General features: G+C 34.5%; 1 protein-coding gene and 1 pseudogene across 1 annotated transcript in view; both read right to left on the reverse strand.

The window, feature by feature from the left end:
- Nucleotides 1–21973, reverse strand: part of MTX2 (metaxin 2) — a 65510-nt gene that overhangs the window by 27263 nt on the left and 16274 nt on the right. The window contains exons 2-3 of the mRNA XM_066279386.1: nt 10113–10160; nt 9076–9122 (exon numbers count right to left, since the gene is read on the reverse strand). Of these exons, the coding sequence (XP_066135483.1) occupies nt 9076–9122; nt 10113–10160 (95 nt within the window). The remainder of the gene's footprint in view (nt 1–9075; nt 9123–10112; nt 10161–21973) is intronic.
- Nucleotides 17178–17891, reverse strand: LOC136338028 (large ribosomal subunit protein uL23-like; annotated as a pseudogene).

Here is a 21973-nt window from a genome sequence, read left to right on the forward strand (position 1 = left end):
ATTGATAATAAATAGAAACATAAGCTCATAGAAAACCAGTAATCTACAACAAAATTCACTGCTTTAAAAAATTAGATGTAATCCCTATAAAGTTCAGAAGTGACCCTGGCAAGTTGGCCCAGTGGTACAGCGTCCACCCAGCATGTGGAAGTCCCGGGTTTGATTACTGGTCAGGGCACACAGGAGAAGTGACCATCTGCTTCTCCACCTCCTTCTCTCTCTCTCCTTCCCTCTCTCTCTCTCTCTCTCTTTCTCTCCCTCCTCCCCTCCCTCCTCCTGCAGCAGCACAATTTGTTCGACAGAGTTGGCCTCAAGCGCTGAGGATGGCTCCATGGCTTCCACCGTGCTCAGGCACTAAAATAATGGCTCCATTGCAGAACAAAGGAGCAATGGCCCCAGATGGGCAGAGCACTGCCCCCTAGTGGGCTTGTTGAGTGGATCCTGGTTGGGGCTCATGTGGGAGTGTGTCTGTCTGCCTTCCCTCCTCTCACTAAAAATTAAGAAAAGTTCAGAGGTATTTTTTAAAGTCAATAAAATTACAAATATCAATAAGCAGATAATGTTTTAGAAAAAGAATAACAGGAATTCAATGTAAAACAATAGCTGTGCAGAAATCATCAGAAACCAAAATTCAATAAGTGTAAACAAGCTTTAAATAGAGCAAATTTGTTACCAAAAAAATACGAAATGTTGTTGAGAGCACAAAGACAGATCATGTCAGAGAAACTTCCTTCATACAGCTCTCACTTGAAATCTGTCCCTGGAATATTTGGCTCATTTTAGACATATCTGACAGCTGTAGAAGAAAAGTCAAATTCAGAAAGAAAGCAACAAAAACAATAACTACAACAGGAAAAGATACAAACTTCCTCTGTTAGAATAAATACAAATAAAAGTAAGGTATAGGATCAAAATTAAGCAAAAGAATTATAAAATGGGCCAAGGAACGGAAAGAATAATTCTTATAACCCCAGAACCTAATGCAATACTGCTTGCATGGCTGGCACTCAATGAACAATCTGGGAGTAAAGAAGAGAAACTATTTTTTCCCCTGAGGTCCTATAATGAATGTTTTAAAGTTTTGTCATTTACAGGTTAAAAAAATATTCCCAACTCAGAAACATAACAGAAAAAAACCCACAAAATTAAAAAGTCTTAGGATAAGCTAAATAGTAAATGTCAAGAATATAAAATGTATTCCTTTCATTTTAATAAGATAATAGCAACTCAATATCGAATCATTTACCAATGAGCAGTAACAACCATCTTCTTTCCTCTTTATTCTAAAAACAAAATAAACACTGGTCTTACAAGTAAAATATATAACAATACTCCTTAATTGCACTTAAAACAAGAAACTTTTTTAAAAAATTTTTCCACTGATTTGAGAGAGAAAGGGAAAGAGACAAAATATAGAGAAACATCAAGTCATTGTTTCACTTAGTTATTCCATTTAGTTGTGTATTCACTGATTGCTTCTTTTATGTGCCCTGACCAGGAGTTGAACCCATGACCTCTGATGCACTAGGTTGGTGCTTTATCCATTAAGCCACAGGCTAGGACCACAAGAAATTCAACATTGCTTTCTAATAAAGGTATAAAATAATTCAAAATTTTAAAGATCATCTTTCTTAAGTTTTTAAAAGATGCATTACTTTATACTGATTAATATTATGAATTAAGGAACTATAAACATAGCTTCTAAAATGTATGTTAATCACATTAACAAAGTTATTCAAATTCTAGATAGTCAACAATCAAACCATTTTCAGTCCAACCAGGTAAATTTATCCAGAGACAGCAGACCTCGGGTTTTCTCCTTCAAGACAAAGCTTCTATTCATTTCATAATTAAATTTGAAAAATTTTATGTAGATTCACCAAGGACTACTATTCTAAAGCATGCAAAGCCATTTTCAGGACACAAAATGAAAATGGTTCTGAATTTTAATTTATATTTTGTTTTACTAGGACACAAAAGAAAATCTGTGATGACAACTGAAGAATTATTTTCCACCTTACTGAAGAGGCATGTTTTAAAATTAAAAACCATGAACAAATCTATCTACAAAATAATTCATTTTTATATCAAACAGCTGCAGACCCTGTAATTGAAATAATGTATCTAACGTTACAAATGAAAGTGTTAGGTATCATTCTTGAAGTGACAGATTAAGTACCTAATCCAGTTAAAGTAATAGCCATATTTGTAGTTTAACATAAATTAAGACCTTAATTATATTTGTGACTATTTTAAACAAAATAACAAACTCCTTTGTACCTGAGAATGTAATTTATAGCAAAGCCAGGTTCATTTTCCAAACCAATCTATTTCACACTGCAGAAGTACTCTGGTATAATGCAATTCTTGTTGCAGAATGTTGAAAGAGTAGATTCAGTAAAAGCACAGAAGAGGTTTGAAGATAAATGAAGATGCTATTCATTCAAGGGTAATTTCATCTTAGAACTATATGAAAGATGTTTCGCTCACACGGGGTAGTGTATGGCCTCAAATTTAAGTGTATTTTCAGCTCAAATATAATGCTGCTAGATCGATTATGTTGATACTGTATATCTAATAATGAAGAATTCTAGCCTTTTTCTTTTTAAAAAATAGACTGTCATTTTTTTCATCTTACTGCTATGTCTTTATTGCTCTAACAGCAACAAATTTTAAAATCCTGCTTCCTATTTGCTTTTTAAACAGAAAAATATAAAGTTGATATTCTAACTTTAATCTCTCAGAAATACAGGACTATGAATTTTTGCTAAGTTAAACAGATGCTTATATTAGCAAACTATTACCCTATCTAACCATTTTACATTATTTCACTAATTACTAAAAATAACAACTCTCATAGCCACCTAATTCTATTCTGAATATACTTCATTTTCACAAATCTAGTAAGACTAATTTAAATATTTTATATAACCATACTATTTATGTGTTGACAGATTAATATTAAATGAGAATATTTTTAAATTTGCTACATTGTTTGTAATTTAAGTTTTATATATTTAAATCATTCCAGGTATTACAAGCAGAAATCACAAAGAAATGCTTTTATAGTTCTGGTATATAAAAGGTAATGAGGATAAGATACTTAATCTGAAAAATTTTAACTCAGTGATAACAAGGAAACATCTGCAGCCACCATTTTGCTCATTTTAGAATACTGCAAAGGATTTTACAAGTCCTTCTATGTAATAAATGTTCACTAAATTCTCTCTAGCCCTTAACTTTCCCTTCCTTCTCCTAATTCTGAAAGTGAATACAGAAGCCTCATTCTGGAGAGGATAAGCAAAGGAGAGAGATGAACAAACTTTAAAAAACTAAAATTTTATACTTATTAAATTTTAAAATGTCAACTTTTAAAATATTTCCATAAAATAGTATTCTGTTAATTCTCTATTATAGTTTATCCACTGGTATCATTCTATTTGTATTTACAACAGGTTTAAATTACACCGAGACAAAAAATAGTGCATACAACCATAAACAACTTGTTTAAAGCAAAAATGTATCAAACTAAACTGAAAATTCAAAATCATTTCCTCCAAAATTCTGCAGGTAGGCTGTCCACTGTGGCCATCTCTACAGCATTTTCACAATCACAGGTGTTTCTCCAGTGCAACACCTGACCGGCAGTCCCAAGAGAGAGGAATACTCCTCCTCTGCTCTTCCCCAGCCACTACATTAGGTTCTTTTTAACTGCTAATTAATATGTCCACCTAAAAAGCATCACTTGCTAAAAGAAAACAGCAAGGATAAGCTAACTATCAGCAGATCTGACATGTTAGTGTCATGGCCCAGCATTAATGGGTCCTATAAAAATGCTTATTTTTTTTAATGATACAACATATTCAACAGGAAGAATATTGTTTTCCTTTCTTCCCTTTTATTTTTAAAGATAAAGTATTTATTCACAAAAGGAAAGGGAAAATGAGAATATTAAATGGAATAGGGACATTTCTCTTAATCTAATCTGTTATTCTCACTTGAAGTAAAAACTTAGTAAGGAAAAACTAAGATTACTCTTTCATGCAACATCCTCATAATCAATCATCAGCTTGAGGCACTCTCTAAAAGCAAATTCAAACTTCTACAATATTTAGATTAACCCATGCAAAAAATAAACAGATTTCTTTTTAAATTAGCTTCATATATATACTAAACACAATCTTCTCTAAAATGATTAGAAAGTAACATTATATAAAGACATTAAAAATATATGTATATACATTTTTGAGGTCAAAATAGGCACTAATTCAGCATTGAATATCATCTAATATTTCTACTGCTTTTATTTTTCAAAAGAATTTCTCATTTACAAATTTGACCTTCACTAAATAACTCATAAGTAAGACTGCCTTATCACATTTTAAAGATCCAAAAACGGAAATGTTTGTCTTTCACATCTTACTACAATCTATAAATTATAAGATATAATTTTCTAGGAAATGTCAGAAATAAGTTTTGAATTAAATGTCCACTTATTTTTGGATAAAATTTCAAGGTTCTTTATCACTGGGCTGAACTGATATGCAGCAAAGTGTTATAAGATTCTCAACTCAGACTCTCTGGGTCTGCTTTCTAGCTGTGCCAAGTACTACTTAAATAACTTTGAGCCAACTGCTTAACCCCTCTGCCTCAGCTTCCTAATTATACAATGGAAATCATAATACGACCTACCGCACAGGGTTGCAGTGTGTGAGGATTATCTATGATAGCTAAAGTACATATAACAAGACCTGGCACACAGAGTAAGTGCTATCTAAATTCTAGCTATGTTATTATTACTGTCCTTACTAACATTATCTGCAGAATGGGAATGATAATAGCACCTACCTCACATAGCTGTTACAAAGATTAAATGAGTTAGTAAGAAACAAGTGCAGAGCACATGGTAGGCACTCAACCAATACTGTTGGCCTGTTTACCTCCACAGTTTCTGGGCTCTATGACTTTGTAGAGTTTTTCTAAGCTTCAGTTTCCATACCTTTAAAATGAGGTTACGTTAAGCAGTGTGTGGTAAGAAATGAATGAGATACTTCACATAAAAGTTCTTAGCAGAATGCCTTTCATAATAAAAGCATTCAATAAACGTTCAATTTTAAAACAAATCTTAGTACTATTAAAATATTTTGTTTGATTTAAAGCATTCAATATTAACAATTTGGGGGTATGAAATAGAAGCTCACACAAATTCAAATATGTCTTAACATTTATTTGAACTACTTTGATGTTTTTAGGAATTATAAAGCCTGCAAGCTTCCCTTCTCCCTGCTGACCTTGATTACATGTACTTCTGTCAAAGAATCAGGAGGAAAGAAAATAATAACATGCAGTGCATATTTACAATATGCGAGCTACTTTTTCTAAGTGCTTTAGATATATTGATACATTCAATCCTCACATTCAATTCTTCTATTATATCTCCAACATCTACTATATCTTACAGATGAGGAAACTTGAAACAGTATTCTTTAAAGTATGCTACTAGAACAGAGACCAACTATCCATTTCATTTGTAGAGTCTGCTTTATATAAATGACAGCATTTGAAGAAAACCAAATAAAACGTTTTTTTGCAGAAAACGTGTAAGTCGAGTTCATATGTGTTCATTCATACTGTAATTCTAGACATGTGTTTCCAATACAAGTCATCAGCTACATGGAGATATTGAGCACTTGAATTGTGATTAGCACAAACTGCAATGTGCTATAAAGTGTCAAATACACATCAGATTTTGAACTTAATATAAAAAATTTAAAATATCCCATTAATAAATTCTGTATAATTACATGATAAAATGATAATATCTAAAACACTGGTTAAATAAAATAAAATTCATTATTATACATAATTAACTTCACTTGTTTCTTTTTACTCTAATGGGGCTACTACAAAATTTTAAACTACATATGTGGCCCACATTATTAATCTATTGGATAGTTTTTTTAGGTTTCAGGGTAAGAGCAGTAACAGAAAATTATTATCAAAGTTCTTTTACCAATCAATACAAGCTTGAGTCCTTCAAAGTGGAAGTATTATGAAGTAAAAGGTTTCTCTTTCTCTCTCTCTCTGTATGTTTATGGTGTCATATATATGCATATATAGCTAGCTATATGTGTATGCATGTAAATATATATCTATACACACACATATACATACATATATCATGAAAACGAGAGACACTCTACCCTGATACTTCACTATATTCAGCACACAAGATTATTTTACGACCAGGCAAACACTTGAGGTAATACTTTGTGAATGAGAAAGAAAAGCAAATCCAAAAGGAAGTAACTGCCATGAGAAAAAGATTTATTTTCTGTTAAATGTAAATCATAAAGGTTCCTTTAATCAGAAAAGCCCTCACCACTTCGTTTCAGGGGTATAATAAATGACAAGTCTATGTGGTAAGTAAAATTTAAATGTCCTGATGGTTCAACTAGCAGAATATTAAAATACCTGATGTTTGATAGCTGCTATCTTCCAGAAAATATCCAGTTTATGGATACCTGTCACATTGTTTTGATCAATTTTATACATTTAACTGATTCTTCTAAACGGATACTGGTCCACTATATATTGATGAAAATTACTCCATAAAGTTTACATCAGATATCTGGAAAAGTCATATTTATAGTCATGGCTACTATCAGCTGTCAAGCCAAAGAATATTGAGGAAAACCAAGAATTTTTAATATATGTTGGTTAATTTATCATCTAAGTGACATATGTAGGCTAACAAAAAAATTAAAAATGGATATGTAAAATTCTGCATTTAAAAGGTTCTTTTTTTTCTGGTTTTATTTTTAATTGCAACTGTGATTTGAGAAGCCATGGTGAGAAAGAAATTAACAGGAACCATAAAAACAGAGCTGCTAAATAAAGTACATGCTAACATTTCTTTTTCCCTTCCACAGAGTACTTAAAGCATTAATTTTTTTAATGGTACTATAGTAATATTTTAGTTTGTAACAGAAACTAGTTAAACCAATTATTCCAGGGTTTCTCAACACTGACATTATTTACATTTGGGGCTGGATAATTCTTTATTGTGGGAGACTTCCTGTGCATCAGAAGATGTTTAACAGCATCCCTGGCATCTACCCAACAGACAGCAATAGCACCTCCCTCCAACAGCTATGACAATCAAAAAAAGTCCAAACATGCTGAAATGTCCTTTGTGGGGTAGAAATCTCTCTTGATTAAAAAGCATTGATCTATTCCTACCCAAAATTACTTCAGTGCTTTCTATACTATACCATTCCTTAGTTTAAAGGGCTCTACATAGGATATTCCCTGACAGCTTTCGCATAGAGATCAGCAAACTTCCTGAAACTGTATGCAGAATAGTCCAGGTATGCTTTTATTTATATGTGTGCACTGGAATATATTTCATCAGTTCCTGAGTTACCCCAGAAACGGCAATTAAAAAAGGGTTAAGTATTAATGCTTCAACTAAAATATTTAATATGCCCTGAACCATCTTTTCAAAGCTATAAAGATTGAAAATACTATTTTATACACAGTATATAATTTATTGGAGCTATCAATTATCAATTATCAGGCAAGATTACTTTTACCACACTTATAAAACATTCATTCAACATTTACTAAGTATATTCTATAGTCTAGGCACTATGTTATTAGTATTTGAAAGCCAAACTTAAGTTCCATCTCCCTCACAAAAAATAAACAATTTTTAAAAAATGTAAATTTAAAAATAGCAGTATAAAATCCATACTTATTGCCTGTAACCAACTAAAATTTCTGCTTCTCAAAAGTTAACATAAGAAAATATGCTAGTTATAATACTAGTGCCTAAAAAGTAAAATAAAGGTATATCCATAAATAAACATAATTTATATTCTTCATAAAAAGATATAAATTTTCTAAAGAAAGAAACTTAAAAATAACTCAGACTCATACAAATAAATTATTGTCCAACATACTTCTTTCCATCTACTTCCCCTACCTTAAACAAAACATGAATGGACTGAATAACATACTGTGATCAGACATACTTATTAAGCCCAGAGGATATCAAGTTGAATAAAAAAATATAATGAGGTGCCTAGAACACAGCACAAGTTCAGTTCCTTTCCTTCCCTTTCTGTCCTCAAGATGCTTGCAATCTCAACTCTAATAAATATCACATTTTAGTTTTCTTTTTTAACTTATCTTTTAGATGCTGGACAGAAAAATAAATCCTTGTTTTGAATCAAACTATGTAAGCTAACTAATAACAGCAGCTAAGTATGCAAAATGTTTGAAAAATTGTAATTCTATGACATACATAAATTCTATGACATTCCTTCCCATTTTTTTAAAGCAAACAATTCCCAAGTATCCTATTTTTCCTATAGTGCAGTTTAAAGTTTACAGGGCCACTGCCTGACCTGTGGTAGAACAGTGGATCAAGTGTCAACTTGGAAAGCTGAGAGCGCCAGTTCAAAACCCTGGGCTTGCCGGTCAAGGCACATATGGGAGTTGATGCTTCCTGATCCTCCCACTGCCTGCTTCTCTCTCTCTCTCTATCACTTTCTCTCTCTCTCCCTCAAATGAATAAATAAAAAAGTTTACAGGGCCACTAATCTTTGTTGGATTACATAACTGTGTAAAAACTTAGAGAGCTATTGAATGCAATAAGTGGTTTGGGGATAATAGACACTAATGTAATCAGTAAGTATAAAAAAATGTCTAAAGAATGTCTACTTCAAGATTATCAAATGGATTAATGTTAGAATTAATAAAATGGGAAAATATGCGATGAATAAATCTTTACAAATAAGTTAGAAAATAATTTTGTGTCTGTAAATGAACATATTGCCCCCCAAAAATCAATACCATCATATCTAGCCAAAAGCAAAACTACTAAGAAACAGAAGTGATTATAAAGAGAATGAATAATGAAGATTTTTATGTTTATGTTATATCCTTCACAGAAACATGCTATATTGATAATTGTAAATTACACAGAAAAATCCTAAATAGACCACATCAGATTGCCTGAGGGGAAAAACTGCAACCCAACGTAAAAAAATATTACATTTATCTATTTACCTGCACAGCAAGAGAAGCTGCATTGTCAGAAAGCAAAATTTGTTCCCCTGTGGAAACACAATAGAAGGTTTGAGTCAGAAGTGTGATTGCTAAACAAGTATAATACACTTATATTTTTAAAACCTATCCATATTTTTAAAAAGAAAAGATACAGCCTTTCACTAACATAATTATGAAGTTCTATATCAATGTTATTGTGTAATTATAATTTTGATTATATTATCATATGTAAATATGATAAAACAAGACTTTTTTCTACAACTGATCATTTATCACATTTTATCAGCAATATGTAATCAAAACCCCTCATTTAAAAACAAATTCATTTTTCAACTTTTCAAGATATAACCCTCTTCATTAAAATTAAGTATATTTTAGAATTAAGTACTACTTGTATCTATTCAAACCTCTCTAGTTAAAAGTAAAGCCATTTAAAATCATATAAAAGCAGCTTGCAGTTAATATTGCACAGTGTGTCTAGGTCTGTCACACAAAAGAAAGATGACAAGTTCGCTGCAATAAAAATTCCATGCTTAGAAGACTAGGGCTGCTGCCTATTAGTCTTCATTACTTTGCAGTCTTCTGACAACTGTAGCAGGCTGCTAAGCCCCAAATGGGGTCCATAATGTGATCTGATGATATATGAAGAGCTGCTAAAGGGAGCCTGAACCATCCTAGCCTATACATTTTAACAGTTCCTTTTTACTGAGAGCCCACTTTACCACAGGACTTCAAAAATCTGCTGCGTCAGCTATTGGTGCAGTAAATCTGCCAACTGCTCCTGCAACCACATCATTTTACACTGCCTACAGCAGCCAATATAATGAGTCAATAATAAACTAAGAACCTTATAGGCCGTGAATAGTTGGTTTACACTGGCAGATACAAGTTTAGGCAAAATCTAGACAAATTATACAAGGAATCCCCTTTCTTTATGCTTTACGTTCACCTTGCAGTAAATTATATTATTGAGAGAACTTTTTTTGTAATAAATATATTTGATTCAAATCCATTTTTAATTGTGAACAAGTTCCTACCTTTCAGTTGCTGATATAATGTAGCATTTTCAGGCCAAGGTTCTGCAGCTACGGAAACAAGGCAATGATAATTAGGCAAACAGAGCAAAAACATGAATAAGCCACCAAACAAATAAGCACATACATTGGCCTAGCATTTTAAGTCAATTGCCAAGGTTACCTTAACCATGGCAACTAATCACACTACCTTAAGATAATGTTTCAAATGCATGTTTATTTTGTTTTTTCGTGGTAATTTTTTTTTTATGGCAAGGAGGTGGAAGACATCTTGCCCAATCAAAAGTGAGAACTGAAAAAATAAAACAGCCTCTACGCTGTGGTTTTTTTCAGCCTCTTTCAAACAGACATATCCAAATGTTACTCATACATATAAAAAAGACACTGGATTTTGATTCACTATGAAATAGTAAAACAATATTTATAATATTTTACTGTAAATATTTAACAAAGTACATAAATTTTCAAACAGACAACATAGCATAAAAAATCAAATATATTTGTATAATGCTGTGCATGTTGCCTTATAAGCTGGTAATATTTAAACAGAGGAATTCTGTTGCATTCTAGAACATTTCATTGCCTCGATTCCACCATCACTACCCCACAAAATCAAAGGAGAGTAGCATAATGAAGGAGTAAGTACTTACAATATCAAATAAAGCTGGTAAAGCTAATTTCAGGCCAAAAGCCAGGCTTGACCTTGACTCTTAGCCTATCTAGAGAAAATTCTAGCTAACAACAAAGTATTAGCAACCTATCAATGCTTGGAAAAAGCACTAGATTTAAATTTCATCTAATCAACTGTACCCTAAGAAGCAATGTCTCCCCTGATAGAATATACAGGACATCATTTGTTGAATTTTCTTTGTAAAAGCCATAAAACACCAGAATCACCAATTCTAACATAGTAAGTTTACTCTCAGAAAATAGGTAAATTAATATATGAAATTTGGGAATAATTAGTATTTTCTTATTGTGTTTAATCAAGTTTCTGTGACATAGCAACAAACTTTTTGAATATATAACTCTAGCTAAATTTTTAAAGAAATTTGTATATGTGAAGCATTATGAATGATCATTTAAAATTCATTAAAACAGTCCCAGGAATAAGGGGACTCCTTAATTTGCTTTTATTTATACTAAAATGAAAAGGAAAATATACTAGTAGTATTTTACACTATAAAAACTATTTTTGCTTTGGTTTGGTTTGGGCTACAGAAAATTAAACTCATACTGAAGGGTAATACACCACAAAATCATCAAGCAAATAGTGAACCATACATAGTTTTGTATGCTACTACCACAATATTATACATATATGTAAAGACTACTGAGTTTCGACTCACATACCAAAAAGGCATTTAAACTAAATATTTATTGTTACTGTAAACTTTTAACAAAGTAAAATTTCAGTAAGAACCCAATTAACCTGTGTAACACAGTTTTATAAAAGTCAGGAAAACAAAAACAAGCTGATATCAGCAAATTACTCAAAAATAACCTTTAAGGATAAACTGTATGGTCAGCACTCCTATACTGTTTACATCTGTATGAGAAACAATACAATGAGGCTTATTATAAGACTCTACCATCAACAAAGATGCAATTATATTAATAATATTAAAGCAATAAAGCATAGAAATAAAATTTACAAAAATTTCAAAGATATTGCAAATAAGTTCCTGAGAACACTAATACATTGTTTGCATCCTGTGTGGGCTACACTATACCATGTTGAGCATATAACTAGTGTTCATTAATTGTGTGTAGAACAAAAGACAAAGGTATTTTGGTTAAACCTACCACTCCAGTCCCTAAATATTCTGACTAATCAAAATTTTACTGAACTTAATATTACCAACTATGTTAAAGTAATGGGATGTTCTAATTAAATATTATAATTTTAACAGCTGGTGAGCTGTTTTGTACACATACTAGAGATAGGTTAAAACTTTTTAAAGCAATGGAATAACATAATCTTAGCATTAAATACATGCTGAATATAATTTAAGTGTTCTTTGATAAATCTGAAACTACTTCACACTCTGCAATATTAAGAGTTCTCATATAAACAATAATTTAAGTGTTCAGTAATTCCAGTTAAAAGTTAATTTATCAACACCCCTATGGATTCTCCAGATCTATTACAACAGACATTTGGAAAGTAAAAGAAATCTTTCAACATATTACCTGACTACAAATAAGAATAAAGAAGTTGCCTACAAATACTAAAACCTCTGTTATTAAAAAACTAAAGCTGAAAACGAGGTTGAACATGGTATGCTTTTGTTGATCCAGGACGCAAACTATCTTCCAACTCAGAAATTATTATTGAAAATAAATTCTCAGAAAGTAACTGCCAAAATATCTGATGTTATCTTCACAAATAGAACCTACCATTTAAAAAAAGAAGACAAGAAGGCTGGTAGAAACCTATATAATCATGTTATTTTAACAGCCTGGAATTCCAGTGCATTCATAGACCAGGAGGCAAGAACCGGTAAAGGAGGCAGGGAATGACCAGCTGCCTATCTCACCAGTTAGCAGCGCAGAGGACACAAATATCACTGATTTAAATGTGTTGCCTACATTAATCAGCTCAAATAATTACACGGTAAGCGTGACATGGGACAACAAATGGCTAGCGTGATATTTGATAGTGTGCCTAAAGTGAAAATCCTAAATTGTGTGGATCTACAACCATGCAGGTTTCTACCTAGGAAATGAGCCCTATAACTGATGTTATAAGTAAATCCATGAATCATGAACATTATTATCCACACATAACAAAGTACAAAGCCTATTTCTTGGTTTGGGTAATACTAATTAAAGCCTTTTTATTGAGAATGTCATTTTGTGAAAGACAACGTCCAAAAATACAACTTCTTCCCCACTTGTCTTTCCCAAGGATAGGCAAGTCAATACCCCTTTTGAGCATATACAGGAGAGAGATTAAGAATTTAAAATTTTAGTGCTTACAAAAGACCTTAAAAATCTGTAGTATTTAAGAAGAAAAACCATTTTAAAAACAGTAATAAAACATTTTCATCTTATGAGTTTTACATCAGTTGACCTAAAATGTTTTAAACAATGAATAACTCAATAGTGAATAAAACTTCATAACTCACTCATCCTATTTCCAATTTCTACCATCAAAAGCACTCCCTGAAATGAAATCCTTTTTAAACTTGCCTTAGGGAAGGGTCAGCCTTAGAATAAATACAAAAGATGCATCTAAAAGTTTCTAAAAAGAAGGCTAGTAGGAAATGGGGACTCAGAGACCATTGTCTAATGCTGTCAAGTGGCCAAGTTACTGATATTACTAGCACATCAAAAGTATACTTTATGCTTCACATATATCAATAGTTTGTGTGGCTCTTGGAATAAAGATCACAATCAGCAACTTGGCCTTATATATTACCTCTCTACCTCTTAAGCCTCATCATACCTCAACTCCACCCACTCTGTACTCCAGTCACCTTGGCCTTCATCTGGTTCCTGATAGCACCATGTTCCCTCCTGGTCTAGAGGTTCATTCGGGCTGTTTCTTCTACCCCGGAGCAATCTGCCATCCTGCTCTGTCCTTACATCTCCACTCAAACATCACTTCCTCGAGTTGGTTCAATTTCAGGGACATGCAACCTGGGTAGCTGCACAAGGCCTGCACTTAGCAAGGCTCCACCCTTGGTTCAATGTTCTGCTATCTCAGTCCTGAAATTCTTTTGAACAAGGGGCTTCTCGAATTTTGTTTCTTCATTGTTGTTGTTTTTTTAATTGAATTTATTGGGATGACAATGGTTAACAAAATTATACAGGTTTTAGGTGCCCAATTCTACAATAGATCTCTACACACCATATTTCATGCCCTGCCAAGTCAAGTCTTCATCAGCATTTACCCCTCTATACCCCCTCCACTTCCCCTACCTCTAGGGCAATTACCACACAGTTGTCCATGTCCAAGAGTTTTTTCTCCTTTTTTTGTCCTTTTTTGCTCATCCCTTCACTCCCATCACCCAGCCCCACCAACAGCTGTCAGCAGGCTCTCTATGAGTCTGCCTCTATTTTGCTTGTTAGTTTATTTTGCTCATTATTAGATTGCACATATGAGTGAAATCATATGGTACTTGTCTTTCTCTAACTGGCTTATTTCACTTAACACAATGTTTTCCAGGTCCATCCATGCTGTCACAAAAAGTAAGATTTTCTTTTTTATGAATGCACAGTATTGCACTGTAAAAATGTACCACAGCTTTTTTATCCACTTATCTCTAATGGGCACTTGGGTCGCTTCCAAATAACCTCATTTTCACTTTGCACTGGACCCTACAGCCAGGCCTGTCCTCAGGAAAGCCTTCTCTGAGCTCTCTGTAAATAGTTCAAACACTCTCTTTACAAGCTTCATAACACACACATTCTGTTGTACCACTTATCAGTCAACATTTTTACATCGAGTGAGGACTATTTGTTTATCTCCCCCAGTAGAACATAAAAACAACATAAATATCCAGTGTTTATTTCTGATTTTTTGTTACCACGTCATTCCTAGAACCTAGCACCCAATAGGCAATCAAATTTGGCTGAATAAACATTTCCTTTTATTAGTATTACTATCATTATTATTATCATTCTGTACCATTTAAGCTAAGAATGCAGCAGGGAAAATAAGGAAACTACACAACATACTGCAAAGAAAGTTTCAAAACTTGACCAATAGAACTTCAATACTACAACCAATAACACAACTATAGAAATATTAAACAGCTGCCTAAAATAGTTGGCAGGATTTAATTCTATAAACTCACCTACACACTGACCCCCTAACACTGGAAATTTCTATATTTCATAACAAATATATAGTTTTCATTAGATACTGTTGTTCCAGTTAAATAACTACATTTTTGAAATTGTAGCAAGGAATCCAGCCATTCACGTAGCCTTTAACAAAGAAGAATCCTCTTCTATTCTAGTGAAATCCTTTTTTGACCACAGAAAAAGCTTGGAAAAAACACAAATTAATGGGAAGGAGTGATTTCTGCCTACCTAATCTCCCTAAAAACAGGACTCTCATATCCTATAGGAATCCTTCAAATTTCCCCCATACATTTCATACTTTTTCAAATTTGTGACTTTGCTCAAATTGTTCTCCTCTGTCCAAAACTGTTATGAACTCCTTCAGCAGCACAAACTTAAATCCTATACCTTTCTCAAAAAGCCAAGTTAAAATACTACCTCCATCAAGAAATCCTTTGTGCCTGACCTGTGGTGGCACAGTAGATAAAGCACCAACCTGGAACGCTGAGGTCACTGTTTGGAAAACTCGGGCTTGCCCAGTCAAGGCACATGTGGGAGTTGATGCTTCCTGCTCCTCCCCCGTCTTTCTCCCCGTGTGTGTGTGTGTGTGTGTGTGTGTGTGTGTGTGTGTGTGTGTGTGTGTCTCTCTCTCTCTCTCTCTCCCCCCTATCTAAAATGATTTAAAAATTTTTTTAAATAAGTCTTTTGTAACTAAACAAAGATAATTTCTCCTTTATCTATACTGTTCATAGTAGTTTGTACTTGTCTTAGATCATATATTACTTTCTACAGTATTCTATTATTATGTCAATATCTTATCTCCCTTAGCAACCAGTAAGTTCTGAGAATGTGAAAAACTCCTGTAGTACTGAGATTATTAAAGATGGCTTCTCAATTGCTCCAAAGTGAATATGGGATATATAATAACATATGCCAAAATATGAAATTCAAATTAAGCAAGATTTAAATTATTTGGTCTAAGTATCACTTAAAGCTAATGTCTATACTATAAGAGTTCCAAAGTAAAACTACCCACCTTTCAGAAATTTATAATTTCACAATAAGAAACAAATATCATTTTCACACCAATAACTTACTCCAGGATACCGAGTGACATACATTAATTCATTCTTTAAAATGAGAATGACTTCGCCTGACCTGTGGCGGTACAGTGGATGGGGCATCGACCTGTAATGCTAAGGTCGTCACTTCAAAACCCTGGGCTTGCCCAGTCAAGGCACATACAAGAAGCAGCCAAAAGTTGATGTTTCCTGAGCTCCTCCTCCTATCGCTATCGCTATCTCTCTCTCTCTCTCTCTCTCTCTCTCTCTCTCCCTCCTCCTTCTAAAATCAATAAATAAAATCTTTAAAATATAAAAAATAAAATTAGAATGACTTCTTAATCCCTAGCAAAAGACCCATGAAAGTTTTTATTGTTTTTACAAAAAAGAAATATATTCCTAATTTATAAATATAAAAAACATCTAGAAATAAGGCAAATATCAAAGCACTGCATAACAGTTTTATCAATATTAATTAGTTATTAAAATCTTTTTACCTACTTTACCTAACTTTCCAATTTTGCCCAGGCAGAATGATATCTAATGTCTCTTTCACCAGGAGCAAAGGAAATGCCTCTTAAGGTTTCATTCTTCAGTGGAACACAGGCATTTTTTCATCCAAACGAGTGTTTTTAAATTTTTCAAAGAAACTTCCCCTATTCCTAACAGTAATTTGTTAGAGAACAAAGTGGTTTCTTTCTTTTTTTTTAAGTGTAAAATCTTTATATTTAGAATTAGCCAGCTAGACTCAGTTTATTTTTTTATTATTATAATTTTATTTTTTTAATGGAGCGACATCAATAAATCAGGATACATATATTCAAAGATCAACAAGTCCAGGTTATCTTGTCTTTCAATTATGTTGCATACCCATCACCCAAAGTCAGATTGTCCTCTGTCACCTTCTATCTAGTTTTCTTTGTGCCCCTTCCCCTCCCCCTTTCCCTCTCCCTTTCCCCCCTCCCCCAGTAACCACCACACTCTTATCAATGTCTCTTAGTTTCACTTTTATGTCCCACCTACGTATGGAATAATGCAGTTCCTGTTTTTTTCTGATTTACCTATTTCACTTTGTATAATGTTATCAAGATCCCACCATTTTGCTGTAAATGATCCAATGTCATCATTTCTTATGGCTGAGTAGTATTCCATAGTGTATATGTGCCACATCTTCTTTATCCATAGACTCAGTTTAGATGATCCCAATTTTGTTGGCAACATCCAAAGCAACATAGTCAGGAGCCAGTTGAACATATGCCTTCTTCTCTCCATCAGGCCTGATCAGGGTGTTGATCTTGGCCACATCAATGTCATAGAGCAGTGGTTCTCAACCTTTCTAATGCCGTGACCCCGCAATACAGTTCCTCATGTTGCGGTGACCCCAAACCAAAAAATAATTTTGGTGGCTACTTCATAACTGTAATTTTGCTACAGTTATGATTTGGAATGTAAATACCTGATATGCATTATGTATTTTCCGATGGCTTTAGGCGACCCCACCGGGGTCGCGACCCACAGGTTGAGAACCGCTGTCATAGAGCTTCTTCACAGTCTGTTTGATCTGGTGTTTGTTGGCCTTGACATCCACAATGAACACAAGTGTATTGTTGTCTTCTATCTTCTTCACGGCTGACTCAGTCAGTCGTCAGGGGCAACTTGATGATGGCAGAGTGGTCAAGCTTGTTTCTCCTGGGGGCACTCTTCCAAGGGTATTTAGGCTGTCTTCGGAGCCGCAGTGTCTTTGGCCATCGGAAGGTGGGTGACGTGCGGATCTTCTTTTTTTTGTGGCTTTGGACTCTTTTCAGTACTGCTTTCTTTGCCTTCAAAGCCTTTGCTTTGGCTTCAGCTTTGGGAGAGGCTGGGGCTTCCTTCTTCGCTTTCGGCGCCATCTTCGTGAAGAGGGTTACAAAGTGGTTTCTTGTTTTTGTTTGTTTGCTTTTTTTTAGCAAGGGAGAGAGAGGGGGACAGACAGGGACAGACAGACAAGAAGGGAGAGAGATGAGAAGCATCAACTCATAGTTGTGGCACCTTAGTTGTTCATTGCTTTCTCATATGTGCCTTGCCCGCAGGGCTCCAGCCAAGCCAGTGACCCCTTGATTAAGCCAGCGACCTCTGGGCTCAATCCAGTGACCATGGGGTCATGTCTATGATTCAACACTCAAGCCAGCAATCCCGTGCTCAAGGAAGCAACTTCAAGGATTCAAACCTGGGTCCACTGCTTCCCAGGCCAACATTCTATCCACTGGACCACCTCCTGGTCAGGCTGTTTTTTGTTTTTTTGAGAGAGCGAGAGGAAGAGAGAGAGTGGCAGGGAGAGAGAGAAGGAGAGAGAGAGGGAGAGAGAAAGAGAGAGAAAACATCAATCTGCTCCTACTTTTAGTTGTACCACTGATTGCCTCTCACATGTGCCTTGACCAGGGCTCAGGCCACCACGGGGGTCGAACGGGAGCCCTTGGGATTGAGCCAGTGATCCTGGGATGGAACCAGCAACCTCAGCACTCAGGCTGACATGCTGTCCACTGCACTACCCGCCAGTGTGGAGAACAAAGTTTTAAAAAAGAGAGAGAGGGGATCTATATCCTTGGACTTTAGAAATCCATAAAATAAACTTAATAATGCATATATACTAGTGCTTGAAATACATACATAGTAAAGCAACACCCACAGTCAAAAAAATTACGTTTCCTTCTCATTTAATTATCTTTAAGGTACCTACTATTTTTAAGCTTTATCAACCAATACAATAACAAAGAAATCAATATTCTTCACTACTAACCCATTTTAAGAGAAATTACTACCAGTCAATAAATTCCAGGGATATACTTATCTCTAGATCTCTTAAAGATTCTATATTTTATCAGCAGTATTCTCTCAAGTATCAGGTTGGATGATAAGTCAGTAGGGTAGCAGATGATCTATGAACTCCACTCAACTCAGGGTATGTCCGAGTATGAAAGTGCCATGACCTAATAAACAAGTCGAATTCCAAAGTCCATCTCTTGATAAGCTAACCTAAGAGGACAAGAGAAAGGCCATGCCCTGTATTGTTGTTATTGGTTTTTAGGTTGTGCATTCTTAATGTACAACATGACTCCTTTGGCATACAAATGTAGGTGAAGACATAATTTGTAGAATAATAGGCACTAATATTATAATGCTGCTTCAATGCTGTCATATTTCTAATCCATCAAATTGATTAATGTTATAATAACTCTACACAAACCTATCATTTGTACACTAATGAAGTCAAACCCAGTTTATCCTCAGGCAACTAGATTCTAAAAGCTCATAGATGCCATCTCTTTAGCTTCTAAAGACAAGGTAGACAGTGTTATATAAAAGAAGAAACATGTGCAGCTTACCTCTAAATTTGAATGGCTTTCTGCCAAAGGTGTAAATACAAATACTACTAACATAACAAAATGCTAAAAGAGCATTTGACAGCTCTTAAATATGAACAAGTTACTGCAAAGACACACAGAGAAAAAAAGGAAATAAATTTATTATTTTAACATAAATACTATTCTCATGATTTCAGTGATATCAACCCAGACATTAATTTCAAAACCTATCAAATTTTAGGCAGTTATGATATGAAGGCCCCATTTAAAGTAGATTTCAAAGATGTTTAGACTTGGCCCTGGCCAGGTGCCTCAGTGGTAGAGCGTCAGCCCATTATGTGGATGTCCCGGGTTCGATTCTGGGTCAGGGCACACAGGAGAAGCACCTATCTGCTTCTCTACCCCTCCTCCTCTCACTTCTCTTTCTCTCTCTCCCCGTCTCTCTCTTCCCCCACCCATCTCCTGCAACCACGACTCGATTGGAGCAAGTTGGACCCAGGCCTGAGGATGGCTCCATGGCTTCCGTCACAGATGCTTGGATAACTCTGGCTTTGGTTACAATGGAGCAACACCCCAGATGGGCAAGGTATCGCCCCCTAGTGGGCTTGCTGGGTGGACGCAGTTGGGGCGCATGTGGAGTCTTTATCTATCTGCCATCCCTCCTCTCAATGAATTTTAAAAAATATTTAGACTTAAAATATGATGACATGTGATGTTATCAAAAATAGAATTTTAAGAGCTATTACTAGATTCAACAGCAACTCAACCTGCAAACTATAGTACAATTAAAAGATAATACTATAACACTGATAATGAAATGAATAAATAGTGATACCCCTTGAGCTACTATTTCTTGGGAGGTGTTTAATACTACTACACAGGATATGTAAGAAGGAGTGACTCTTCCCACAAAAGGAGTTTAAAACCAATCTCCCACCACCTCAACAATCAGAAATCAATGTTCACATCAGAAAACGGCTGAGTCTGAAAAACTGAAAAGCACAGAGTAACAGTGTTATTTCCATAAACCTAAAAAACTGGCAGGTAGCATTTTGTATCATTAGCAGTAAGGCTAGTGTCTTAGCTCATTTGGGTTACTTATTACATAATACTACAGACTGGATGACTTATAAACAAAAGTAATTTATTTCTCCCAGTTCTGGAGGCTAGAAGTCTAAGATCAGGATTGTCAGGTTTTGTGAAGGTCCTGTCCACATCGCGGACTGCTGACTTCTTGCTATGTCATCATATGGTAGCAGGGTAAGGGAGCTATCTGGGACCTCTTTTATAAGGGTACTAATCCCAATCAGAAGGGCTCTGCTTTCATGATCTAATCACCTCCTTATGGCTCCACCTTCTAATACCATTACCTTGGGGAATGAGAATAGGATATCATAAATGAATTTCGGGAGAGCACAAAAATTCAAATCATAGCAGTTACTTAAAGAATATACTGCAAGCAAGTATGGATACAAAGATTAAAGACTACCTTAGTTTGAAATAAGAGCCCTGAAGCAAGAAGCAGACATTCTAGGACAGATTTGAGGAATATAAGACAAAACTTTAAAAAAATATACAACAGTGCACAATCTCCAGAATGCCAAATGAATGCCAATTTACTGATCCAATAACAAATATATCCTACAAATCCCTCATCAATATTCTCAACCACCAATTCATTTGTAAAAAAGTGGTAAACAAAAAATTTAAATGACCCAAAGTGACAGCACATGAATGAATGACAGTAGAATTACTACCTAAAACAAATGCATTCAAATATTCTGCCATTCATGAAGCAGAGGACAGAAAACAAAACAGATTAAAACTTAAGGGCAGAATTTCTCCCTCACAAACCAATATTTGGGCCCAAATAAAATGAGAGAATAATGAGAATCTATCTTCTTCTGGTCAAACACTACCTAGACTTCTATCTAGGCAGCTGCTGCTGCTGCTGCTGCTGCTCATGATGATGATATGATGGTGATAGCAGTTAAAATTCCCTAAGACTCAGCCCTGGCCGGGTACCTCAGCTGGTTAGGGCATCGACGCGATACGCCAAGGTTGAGGATTTGATCCCTAGTCAGGGCACATACAAGAATCAATCAGTGAATGCACAAATAAGTGAAACAGCAATTTCACATCTCTCTTCCTCCCTCCTTTTCCTCTCTCTCTCTAAAATCAATAAATAAAAAATATTTTTAAGCCCAAGACTCATAAAGCTTATATCCAGAATATATGAAGAACTTACAACTCAATAATAAAAAAGAAAAAATATCCCCCATACAACGTTATGGGCATAAGATTTGAACAGATATTTAGGAGATGATGGCCAAAAAGCATATGAAAAGATACTCAATATCATTAGTTATTACGGAATTACATATCAAAATTATAAGATACCATTTCATACCCACTAGAATGGCTATCTCAACAAAATAGACAGAATATCAAATGTTTAGAGGATGTGAAAAATTGGAACTCTCATACATTGCTGATGGAAATATAAAAAGTTTGATAATTTCTCAAAATGCTAAACACAGAATTACTATATGACCCAGCAATTCCACTCCTAGGTATTCACTCTGGAGAAATGAAAAAATATATATCCACACAAAGATCTGTACGTGAATGTTCACAGCAGCATTATTCACAATAGTCAAAAAATAGA

The sequence above is a fragment of the Saccopteryx bilineata genome, chromosome 5 (assembly GCF_036850765.1).
Source record: "Saccopteryx bilineata isolate mSacBil1 chromosome 5, mSacBil1_pri_phased_curated, whole genome shotgun sequence".
In the NCBI taxonomy this organism is placed as follows: Eukaryota; Metazoa; Chordata; class Mammalia; order Chiroptera; family Emballonuridae; genus Saccopteryx; species Saccopteryx bilineata.